The following is a 12,371-nucleotide window of genomic DNA, read 5'->3' as shown; positions in this document are numbered from 1 at the left end:
TGGGTGATGTAGTTCGGGCTTCCGCCGTTGTGACAGCAGGGTCGGCAGGTCAGCAAAACCCAAGAAAAGAAGAGAAATAGAAACCGATTGTACCTTCGCTCTTTGGTCCACTGAAAGTAGGGAAGGGATGGTGAGGAGGCACACGTGCAATTTAAACAACCCCGCGGTTCTGTGAGGTGACGTGAGGGGAAACAGGGGGGGTTTAGAGCGTGCACCGTTACTCCTAAAACGGGTCAAGGGGGCTTGTCCCACTCGCGTCCCACCCAGCCCAGGAAACGAGACCGTACCTGTCCTAGCCACACTTCCTGGGAAGCGTGGCTGGGCGATGCGCCTTCCCGTTGGCCTCCTGGCGTGTCGCTGCGTTCTCGCTCCTCCTCTGCTCCTTCTCCGGGCTTCTCTGCTGTCTGCTCCACCGGGTCTCTTCGCAGTGGTCTCCGTCCCTCGCTATTTCTCCTCTCCTCTCCGTCCTCGCTCGTCCTCCTCTCCTCTCCGTCCTCGCTCGTTCTCCTCTCCTCTCCGTCCTCCTCTCCTCTCCGTCCTCGCTCTTTCTCCGCTCCGCTCCGCCTTCGCTCTCCAGTCTCCACTCGCCTCCTCCAGGTGTAACACACCCCGGTGTGGATGCAGGGCCGGGCTTTACAGTCTGATGGAGGGCGGGGCCCTGAACCGGGTCCGCCCAATTAAAGAAACAGGGTTCCTCTGTATAAGTCCAGGGCTGACAGCTGTCCCCGTCCGGGGTCTTCCAGGAGTCGGTGTTCTGTGCAAAAAGAGGGGACACATGAAAAGGCAGGCCCGGGGGATCAGAGTCCGGGACCCCTCGTCACAGCATCCCAGATAGTTTCCACATCCCTAACCGAGTCCTTGTTACGCTCAAAGAAGTCTAAAGTTTCCCCCCTCAATTCCTCCTGAAAAACGGCGCCTAGCAGCATTGTAGGTTGCAGACGCCAGGCAGATTTTGATGGGCCTATGTCCTCTGCCCTCAAGGTGAGTCTTACTGGCAAGTGGTCCAAATAGGTCCTGGCCAAGTGTTGCGCCCCTACAAGCGCAGGGCAAAGCTGCGGGGATATAAACATGTAATCGAGCCTCACCCAGGATCCTGCATGTGCTGTGAAATGGGTGCCCTTGAGTGTGGTAGGGTGAAGGTGTCTCCAAGTATCAATCAAATTATATTCCTTGAGTGTCGTGTGTATTTCAGTCCTCGCTTTAGTGTAATGATTGGGGGCCGGGTGTGACCTATCCAGGGCCGGACCATGTGCTATATTAAAATCCCCGCCCCAGATTATGTGATCCGGGCCTGTGCCCATTACGGTGGCCCATAGCTCGGTAAAGAATTGAGGGTCATCAATATTGGGTCCATAGCAACACACCATAGTAACCGACATGTGCCCCAACCTCCCACACAGTATACAATACCGTCCCTGTGCGTCTCGTTTCTCGCCAGCCAAGGTAAACGGTGTGCCTTTTTTTATAAGAATCGCAGTGCCTCTAGCATATGTCGAATAGGAGGAGAAGACCGCATGAGCCGCCCATCTACCGGCAAATATGTTACCAGCTTGGGGTTTGAAATGTGTTTCTTGCAAAAAAGCAATGTGTATAGCATGGCGGTCCAAATATGACAATACTTGTCGCCTTTTCCGTGGGTCCCCCAGCCCTCGTACATTCCACGTGATAAGGTTCAAATCAGTCACTGTCATGTATAGCCTATTTAGCAATTGTATCGTTGCCTGCATGTCTGGCAGAAACAGTAAACCGTCGAGCTATGTCGTGATATATAAGTAGTAGTCATTAGTACGTCATAAGATCTATCGCGCCTCGGCAAACATGGGTCTAATCTGCTGCAGTAGTTGCGGAATCATAAGTGTATGTTCCCTAAATGCACCACAGTAATTATCCCTACCCCCCCCCCCCGCCCTTTCCCGGTCGTTTCCATGTTACCTCCCTTATCCTTATAGCAAACATCCATATTATGCAGTTATATAACATCCAATTCCCCACGGTCTTACCCCCCTCCCACTGAAGCAACCCCAACTTGTCAGCATATTCTACCCACCCACCTCCCATATTCCAAAACAGCAGAACAATTACCCCCCAAGCAACACAGTTCAATATTGGGAAATACCCCTAGGGGGGCATTCTAGAGAGCTACACCACCACTCTCCTCTCCTCCAGCCACCGGACCTGTACGACCTCTAGGCTCCATCTGAGAGAGGGTAGCAGTTCCTGGAATACGTTACCACTGGACGAACAGGAGACTCTTCTGGTTATACGTCTAGAAAGCGACCTCAGTCCCAGCACATCGTAGGGTTATGCCAAAACAAACATCAGCCTTGTCTAGTGCATCAAGTCAATCGACTGGTCCACAAATCAGTCCTCGTCCTCTACGGCTTGAATATTATCTCGCTGTCCTGCGTCACGACCATTTCCACCTCGGTGTGATCTCTTCAGCGATCGTAGATACTCCTCCTTGTGTTGCAGATTTGTGAAAAAGCGTTGTTTCCCTTGGTGTGTCACACGAAGGCGTGCTGGATACAGTAAGGCATAGTCAACCTCTGCCGCACGCAGTTTCTTTTTCACCTCGATAAACTTGCGCCGTCCTTCATGCACCAATGGAGTGAAATCCGGGAAGATCGAGAATGACACTCCGTTGTACACCAGGTTTTGCTTGGTGCGTGCTGCGCGGAGGGCCACATCGCGGTCTCGGTAATTTAATAGGCGCGCAATGATGGATCTTGGAGGTGTTCCAGGTTTTGGCCTGGGCCCAAGGGAGCGGTGTGCTCGTTCCACAATGAGCTGCGTAGAAAAAGCTTCAGCCCCAATGGAATCCCGGAGCAGGTTTTCTATGTAGTCCTCCATGCGCCCAGTATCTGTGGATTCCGGAATGCCCGTCACGCGGATGTTGTTACGCCTACTACGGGCTTCCAAATCCTCGTTCTTCTCGGCAATAACACGCAACAGCTTGTCCATTCTCTCCAATTGTGCCGCATGAGTAGCAGTGGTATCATTAGTATCAAGATCCGCCGTTCAGTCTCCTTAATCCGCTCCTTGTGTTGGTCAACTTTATGTACAATTGCGTCCATTCTGGAGGACATGCGGTCCACTTTGTCGACGAACGTGGCAAATCCTTGTCGCATTTCCTGTAGTATCTGCCGCACATCCAGATCCGGAGCTGCCTCGCCATTGCCCGGCCTTTCAGAGTTGTCCAAATCAGCCTCAGTAGAGTTCGGCTTAGGCCCCTTTTTCACCACAGTCTCGAAATTGAGTTAGGGCTGACGTGTGTCCAGTTTCCCCATGTTGTCGGCAACACCAAGAGTTCAGGCGTTAATATTATTCCGGCAAGGTTAGCTCTCCTTAGGTGCCCACCGTTCTTCGCCGTCGTCTCAGGTCTGCAGCACGGTCAAGAAAAAAACCCAGCCTCAGATGTCTAAGTCATGTAGTGCGCGTAGTTCATGGTCCGAGTCGTTCAGCGTAATCTCCAGGTGGCCCTTGTGTAGCAGAGTTTATTCGCACAGTTCCCACCTCGTGAGCCGTTTTGCAAAGCGGCCTTGTAAATAGCCTTTCTCTCACGTCTTTATTGTCCGCCCTTGTCGCCGCTCAGTAGTGCATCATTTCACACCATTCCCAGACCAGGTGCCCCGGTATTGCCAGCTATGTATTCAGTGCGACATGGGGTATGCAGATGTCGCTAATGGGCTCTGCAACTGCCGAGATGCGCCGTCTGTGTGAAACACCCCTTGTGTTCTGCGCACCTGCTTCTGGTGTGCTCAGAGTCGGAGTGTGCCTTCAAACACTATAGGCAATCACTACCGACCCACGTTGTGCTGGGGATATGGGGGGGGCCCTTCCACCACCGTGCCACTGCCAGGCGCCGACTGTTAGGCCACAGCTCAATAAGTCCATAAAAGCGCTCAATCCAGCCTGGCCTATTAAGTATCGTACAGCTTGACCTCGTCGGCTCGATGATACCTGAGCGTGTTTCCCCTCTGCTCTAAACCACTTGCTCAGAGCGCTCTCACCGTGCGGGGCCGCTGGGCACAGTTCCTATGATTTCCGCCTCCGGCACTGCAGCCTCCTCTCCTCGTGGCAATCCCCAGACTGTCTTGCCAACTGCTGCCGGCCACAGCGAGCTATGTAGTTCCAGAGCCACTCCCGGTCGGAAGTTCGGTGCCTCGGTTCTTGGCCACACAGCGTCAGATCTCTCCCAATTTTTCACCGAGGTTAGGAAACAATGTTAGACGTACGTAGGCAACTTTGCAACAAAGGTTATTCCAGTTATTCAGGATAAATGACGGATATAAGTTCCAGGTAGCAGGAGCCTCACCAGATGGCGGCCATTCTGCTTGTGCACCCTCTAGTGCCCCCCTACTTGCCCATTTCTCCCTGACATGTCCACCTCCCCATTTTGATGGATGAAATATAGGAACAGTAAATAAAAACACATTGTATTTATGCATATTGGTACTACAAACTCACACAGTTTTTTATGCCCTCTTACATCGAAGGCTTGGAAAAAATGGATGGGAACTGACGCCGATGTGCTTGAGCTGGCGCTATATGGACAAGTTGGCGTTGCCTGATGCCACTTCTGGTGCTGACTGGGTCCAGTGCCCTCTACTGGCGGCATCAAGCTTTTGGATTCAGTCTGATGCCTGGGAATAGTTCTGCAGGTGAGGAATTGCAGGTAGATAGAGTATCCAGCAGAAACAGTTCCTGATTTAGATTTTGGCGGATAGGTTACTCTGTCACAACGGTAACGGATATCCTGTCTGCCGAAATATAAATACCATATTATCCTAAGGCGGGATATCCATCACTGTTGTGACGGAGTAACTCGTCCACCAACACCTAAATCAGGCCCATAATTATCACTGGTAAGTAACTTTTTCTCCACTCCCATGACAGTTTTCCTTTTAATGATGTCGGTCTGAAGGCTATTTGAGTTGAAGTAATTTTGTGCTGATATACCATTCTCTTCCCTTTTAAAGGATAAAGTGATCATGGGAATGGAAGCTTCTATTTTGCCCATTGTTGCTACAGACTTTCTCTCAAACCAATATGTTTGTCTGCAGGTTTTCTTTCTACCACTAGCACCAGGAGACAGTGAACCGTATATGTTCTAGGACAGCTCTTAGTTTTCACATAAAAAGGTAACTGCTTATTACTTATGGAGGACTCTCCAAAGGCATATATTCAAGTAAGCACTCAGAGGGGATTATGAATTTGACAAAACTCAAATTTAGTAGACTATTATAGATTCTATTGAGGGTGGCTGCACAATTTTTCTTACTAGGATACAGTCTGTAAGGCAGACCACTTTTTTCCTTTAGCATTTTGTGCTGTTACATTTCTGCCTTCCAAATGTGTAGCTCTAATGAGGGGCAAGCAAACCAATCTGAGGAGGAAAATTTATTTATACACCAATCTTACTATTATTGAGTAATGTTGCTTCTGATGGATCCTATGTAGATTATATTGCTATCCCACCTATGCTCATTAGAGTATTCCAAGTGCCTCTGTGGTGGGTATTTCTCTGAATATTTCATTCATATGTGACATTTAAATCCTCTAGAGAATTCTTGTCTTGTCAGCACCACACACTAGTCGATAATAGGTGGTCCTCCATGAGAGCGTTACAAAGGTTAAATTTCCCAGCAAGATAGCAGAAGTATATCTAGATAAGGAATTTACAGAGGAAAACTATATATGCTTGCGAACCAAAGTTTTCAAAGGTTCGTCAATTTTTCCTTCAGCTGGCAGTTTCAGATGTTGTATGGTTGTGATGCTGTTTTATGCTCTCCTAAGAACCTCCACATTCATAAACTGACATTTACTAAGAATTTAGAATATTATTGTTTAATAGAACAGGGAATGTGTCCCAGGCTAGTTTTATGACATGTAGATGTTAGGAATGTGCAGAAACCGAACTCTTCCCTTGCAGTTTTGTCACATACCTGAGGACAAAGTAGTGAAACTCTTAAATTCCCCTGCATTAAAATTATCCATGTATAGACTTGTAGTGGCAGAAGAATAATAGCAGAACACTGAAGAGAGGTGGCTGCAAAGTTGATTTTTATCAACATTAACAGGGGAGTAAAAGCTGTCTTTAGGCTATTCGTGGAGTGTGAATGACTGCACAATGCAAAATTCCTATTGTATGGCTTTCAATGACAGGACTGAGGGAAAATAATTCATCAGTTATCTATTTCAGAAACACTTGACTAATAAGAACCAAGATTAGTTCCCCATGTTCTTAAAAATTGACAGTTTATGCATCTGAGTTTTCCAGTTAGTGCTTCATTTCCTCATTTTAAATACAATCTTTATTTTCAGAAAATCTGCAGAAGAGGTAGAAAAACGAGCTTTTACGACCCTTGTGGTTCTGCTGACTCCCATTGTGAGGAGATATATAAAGCGCAAAAGAGTTTATCAATCATGCATGGAGGAGATGCCCTGGAAATCTCAGATGAATATAATTTTGGCCTTTGCACATTTTAGTTTACTTCACAAACACCTGGAGCAGATGCCAAAGGATGAATTTGATCTCTCACAAAGCACAAAAAGGTACAGTACTTTTCAGAACCCACTGTCTATGAAATATACATTTACAGTCATTTTCTTTATGCCATGTCATCTTCCTCTTTCCGAATCCCAATTTGATTTGTTTAAATAAATGTTTCCACTATTATTATGTTTTTTATATTCCTATTTGATTACTAAGATATACTAATGCCCAGTATTTTACAGCCACAGGTCGGAGTCTAAGTGCACAACTAAATAGAATATAAGCCTAGTGACAGTTAACAATTTTTTTAGTTCTGTATTTGTTTTCTTTTTCTTTGCTTCTGTCTTTTTCCCATTTTCTTAACATATTTTCTTCCATCTTTATTTTTTCTTTCGTTCATTCTTCCATCTTTTTATCTTTGCTTCTATTTTCTGTACTTCATTCAATTTCTTTTGATATATCTTTGAATCTTTATTTTTTTTTAATTTACTTTGTTTAAAGTTTTTAGGTCGAGCTTGACAGCGCCGGTGCTGCCTCTTCGAGACCTGCTTACATTCAAATATAGTATTCTTCCTCCCAACTCCTCTTAATGCCACAGTTGTGTTACTGGTGCCTGTTTTACTGCTCCCTCACCCACCGTGACTCTCGCTCCGTTGCTTGTTTTAATGTGTCCTGCACCATAAATGGCAGGCACGGGAAGCATGCAGGGAAGAGAAGAGTGAGCAGCTTTGCATATTCAAAACAGAGATTCTGAAAAGCAACCCGCAATTTTATTTAACAGTCAGCTGATAGTTGAAATTAAATGAAAATTTATACCGCACACTACTACCCGAAGGTGTCTAGGCGCCTGTGAATCTGACTAAGAGGTGGTCCAGAAACAAAGACTGAATTGCTGAACAATTAGGTTTTTAAAGTCTTCTGAAAAGACAGAAGATCACATTTAGTCTTAAGAGAGATTGGGAGGGAGTTCCAGAGTTTGTCCTCGTTTCACCCCAGTGAGCTGTTTTGGGGATGACAAGATTAAAAGCAGATGAAGATCTGAGATGTCGTGGAGGAACATATCGGCAACCTCTATGCTAAAAGTAAACTGGGCCATGCCTATGCAGTGCCTTGAAGGCAATACAAAGTGACTTAAATGTAATCCGTTTTTAGGTCGAGCCTAGAGTCAGTGCGCAAGTGCTTCTCTAGGATAGATCCGTGGTAGTTCAGTACGGCAGAGAAGCTCCGCCCACTACCCCATCTTTTTCATTGGCTTGTGTGTTTGTCCTTCGTAAATGCTGGCTTCTGGTTCCTAAATAGGCTTGTTAGTCCCTCCTTAATACGACTGTGTCCTCTCATGGTTATTGGTCCCTTTACTTCGGTTCTTACACCACAAGCACTAAGGGCCAGATGTTGGTAATTCTATTTTACCACTTCTTAAATACCGAATCATACCGATTCGGTATTTAAGAAGTGGTAAAATAGAGGGGGGGATGTAGGTAATACAGACTCGGTAAATACCGAATCGTTTTAAGATTCGGTATTTACCGATTCTGTAAATACCGATTCGGTAATGCCCATTGATTCCTATGGGCATTGAAGCCCATAGGAATCAATGGGCATTACCGAATCGGTATTTACAGAATCGGTAAATACCGATTTCAGAAAGGGGTGTCACTTTGACACCTTCTAGCACCCCAAATACAGGCATGTGTGCCATGTGGCACACAGACATGCCCTAAGGGCATGTCTGTCTGTCACATGGCATAGGTGTGCATGCACACATGTGCATGCACACCTGGATTCGATATTTTACCACCCAATTGGATTGGGTGGTAAAATACCGAATCTGAAAGGCCTTTGGGACTCAGAAGAGTCCCACCTACATCTGGAAGTTACCGATTCGGTAAAAATACAGATTCGGTATTTTACAGATTCGGTAAATTTACCGATTCAGTAAATCTACCGAATCTGTAAAATGATGCCCCTACATCTCAATCACCAAATACCGGTCGGTAACGGCCGAATTCGGCCGTTACCGACCGGTATTTGGGCTCCTACATCTGGCCCTTGATTCTTTATTGAGTTTGCCCTACTTGAGGCAGGACGACGTACTTTGTTTACTTTCAGCAGGCTGTGCGCGCTTTCACTTTCGAAGGTGCCAGGACAATTCTTGTTTTTTTAACAACCAGTCATGGCAGCTTCAAGTCTTGATGCGCGCCGGTTGGCCAAAAATATACCTTTATGTTAATAAACCATTCCATTCCAATTTCATCGATATTTTAAAAAGAAAATGCTCGGATTACATCACGATGTGGGGAAACCGATATCGGACACAGGTTTTTCTGTAGCTTTCAGTAATTGCCTGTTTTTTCATGTTTTATCTTACCAGCTGTTCCAAGCAGGACACGAGCAGCGTGGTGCTCAGCTGTCCTCCAGCAGTGCTTGTGCTAAGCTGATGGCTGCTGAGCTGCCTTTCCTTTCCTGGCTCGCGTGCTTGGAATATTATTTGTTCAGCCCCCTCCCACCTCAGACACAGCATGGGCGTGCACATTTATTAACGGCGCCGCGATCATTTTGGGCTCGCTGATGTGTATGTGTTGCCTTTAGCCGCTCCCTTCCTTCGTCATGCTGTTCATTTGCATTGTGTTTATGGGTGCATTACAGTTTTGGTGCTACTTTCCTGAACCTTTATTTATTAATGGCGAGTATCCGTATTGCTTAGCCCAGCCCTGCCCTCCTCATGCCGTGACTTTCATTTGCATTCAACTACACCACCACATTGATTTTGGGCTCGATGGTGTCCGTGTTGCTTTAGCCCCGACCTCTCTCGTCATTCAGTGGCGTTCCTTTGCATTTATTAACCGGGCAAACATTAATTTCTTACCCTTGAACAGCGCACATATTTTCTACACAATATATTTACTTTTATTAAAGCAGTAACCAATAGTAGCCCCGTGGGTATGCACGGCTTGCAAAACTCTTCGTGCTTTGATAACGCCGGATTCTTATCTTATCTTTTATTTTATCTTACCAATTTATAAGAATCCTCAGTCGACTGGATCTTTATTATATGCTAAGAAGTGTAAAGGGGAAAAACTCAAATTTACTACATAATCAATCAAATCAATCTGGTAACTCTAAAGGATCACTGACTCTGAAATCAAATGTTAAAGGATCTATTAGAAAGCCAAAAATAACTGAACATACAAACACCTCAACACAAGGTTAAGGAAGTAAATGGGGACTAATACAAACATAATCCTACCCAAGAGTCTCATCCGAATCAGAATAAGAAGAATAGTTAATTCTAAAAGCATCAGGCACGCGATGACTGCTCCAATCTCTATTTTAGTATTTATTAACCTAAACAGAAAAGCAATTAATCTGTCCCCACATTGTCGCTAAAGTGACATCCCTACTTAGCATCATTCCCAAGCAAGAGAGAAAAGGTGTCAGTAGTGAGGACTTGCTCAGAAGTACACTCACTTGCATAGGTAAATAGCCAAAGCTACAGAGCTCTTTCTAGGATGCTCCTTCTAGCTTCTCCTCTAGTCCTCATCTCCTCCACCCTCGGGGGCACTGTTCCTAAAACAAAAACACAAAACAGTAGAACACACCCTCTACACGCTCCTTTGGACAGGTCTTCTTTCCTGTACACTTCCATCGAACCTCTGACTTCATCCAGAAACCGTTGATGTGTCCTTGGGTCCCAGGCACCTTCTCCGCTGAAAGTATCATATCTGCATTCCTGTATACTCCCATGGCGGCTTCTCCTACCATTCTAACTTCTAAAACAAAAGGGTTATTCTGCCTAACGAGATGTGTGTCCTTGCACCTGCAACAAGAAGCATGTGAGCGAAGCAACCTTGCACACACACAAAATCTGCTGACTACCTTCAATCGAGAGCCTTCCCAAAGAAAATACGTTTCAGGCCTGCAATATTCAGTTAACATAAGAAATCACGAACAGACCTCGCATTGCAAAGCATAGAGAATCAACAAGGCCTTTACACGTTTGAACATACATCTCTAAGATCACCTTATAAACATTGATTTCATTACTCTACATACATAATAAGCAAAGCTACACGTGCAGACTTTAATATGCTGCACGTTTACCCTTAATGCATCACTTTATACATGAACTAATTCATTATGCAACATCTAAAATACATTTTCGATTAAACACTACATTGATCTCCATAAAGAGCATAATTACATTTCTATTTGCACTAATATATGCTGCTTTAGTACTACATTTCTAATGACTACACGTTAATACATTCCTTTAAATATGTGGGTACTGACTATCAGTGATTATGATGCACCCCTACAATTTTCAGAATAACATGACGCTCTATCAGATTCGTCATGTTCTAGTAACTCGGGCCACGCTATAACTTTTAAATATGATCCCTCCTTCCCCCGCACATGCCATTATTCCTCCTCCTTCCCCCATCTATGCCATGCATGTGCTTTTTGCATTTAGGCCCTATGCTGGCGCTCTTCTGGTTGCTGTCAAGCACTGTGTGCTTCTTTGGACCATCTCCAAAGCCTAGATGCAAGATCTGATCTTATCAGGTCCACACGGCAGACATGTTTGCCGATTTTGCTCATTACAATGCCTGCTTAAGGACCAAGTGAAGACACAATTTTAAGATCTAACAGTATATTCCTCCACCCTGCACTCCATGTGACAACGTTTAGTCTGCTGTGACTGTTGTGTTCCGTAGTTTCTTGCACCAGCAAAACAATCTTCCAAATGTATAGTTTCAACATCCTTTGTTTCTTTCCTACTTAATTAGCATTGCATGCAATAAATTACATTTTATTTCTCAACGTCAGAGAAGCCTCTGAAATTACAAATGCTATTGTTTTCGCTCATGTTTATTATTCCAGTCGGCCAGCTGTGCTTTGCTGTCGTGCCATCTCCTATCCTGGTTACATTTCCACTAATTCAGACATCTCAATGTTTTAAATTGCTCGCTCATGTGTATACAAAGCACGTCAACGGCTAGAGATCGATATTGAGCACTGTATAACCGCAATTACATTACAAAACAATGTCCATGCTGCTATTCCTCATCACTTCTACTATGGCTGAAAAGTTATTGCTCAGTTTGCAGTTTGCTCAGATCCTCCTTGATGTTTAATCATGCCCCTACCATGCCAGTGACATCTCAGGCAGTGGCCCTTACCCTCTTCCTGCTGCCAGCATTGCGCTTTTGCTAGAGAATGTCTCTTCAGTAGTCCCTCATCAAATGGCATTTTAAAATAATTTCCATTGAGGTGACAGGTTTGTAAAGGCTGCATCTCTAGCCTTCAACAATATTTTTCTCTTTAATTCCACTTTTGTGACAGTGATCTATTTTTTTTCCTTTGGTGGCTCGGTGTCCTCTTCTAAAATATTCTTCTTTGTGGGGTTTCGATGGTGTGAGTGATTATGTGGCCTCCCAATGACATATTGTTCAAAGTGTCCTCCTCCTGAGACCAGCCAACGGCTTGGAGGCAGAAACTTAACAGGCACTTTACCAGCATGCCTCCGCCCTTCTTGCATTCCATGTGTTGCCTGGCCCATATTTGTGCTTTACATCCCAACAGAGACTCGACTAAACTGAGCCCGTTTCCTAACTCACTGTGTGGGCTCATCCAAGCCAGGATTTATTTTCATTTTCTAAGACATGTAGTCATGCAGCGCCACTCAGTACAACGCCAATCCATACCATACCACCACGCAGCATAATTACAATCCACATAATACCACTAAACACCACATAATTCTACTCCACCTAATTACACACTACTCAATACCACATTTATACACCCCAAAACCCACATTATACCACATAACAATCCACATAAGTCAGGCGGTGCCACATAATTATGCCACATA

The 12,371-nt window shown here is 45.1% G+C and overlaps 1 protein-coding gene across 5 annotated transcripts in view; it reads left to right on the top strand.

Annotated features, from left to right (window-relative positions):
- The window catches only part of CFAP54 (cilia and flagella associated protein 54), a 2,603,731-nt gene that overhangs the window by 1,135,658 nt on the left and 1,455,702 nt on the right, over positions 1–12,371 (top strand). For all 5 annotated transcript variants that reach the window (XR_013608312.1, XR_013608313.1, XM_078677994.1 and 2 more), the window contains exon 34: positions 6,325–6,555. Coding sequence is in view for 3 of the 5 variants with exons in the window: in XM_078677994.1 (XP_078534120.1) it covers positions 6,325–6,555 (231 nt within the window). In the remaining 2 variants the exon portion in view is untranslated. The remainder of the gene's footprint in view (positions 1–6,324; positions 6,556–12,371) is intronic.

Source organism: Lissotriton helveticus, chromosome 1_1, assembly GCF_964261635.1.
Source record: "Lissotriton helveticus chromosome 1_1, aLisHel1.1, whole genome shotgun sequence".
In the NCBI taxonomy this organism is placed as follows: Eukaryota; Metazoa; Chordata; class Amphibia; order Caudata; family Salamandridae; genus Lissotriton; species Lissotriton helveticus.
This window is presented reverse-complemented; position numbering and strand designations above follow the sequence as displayed.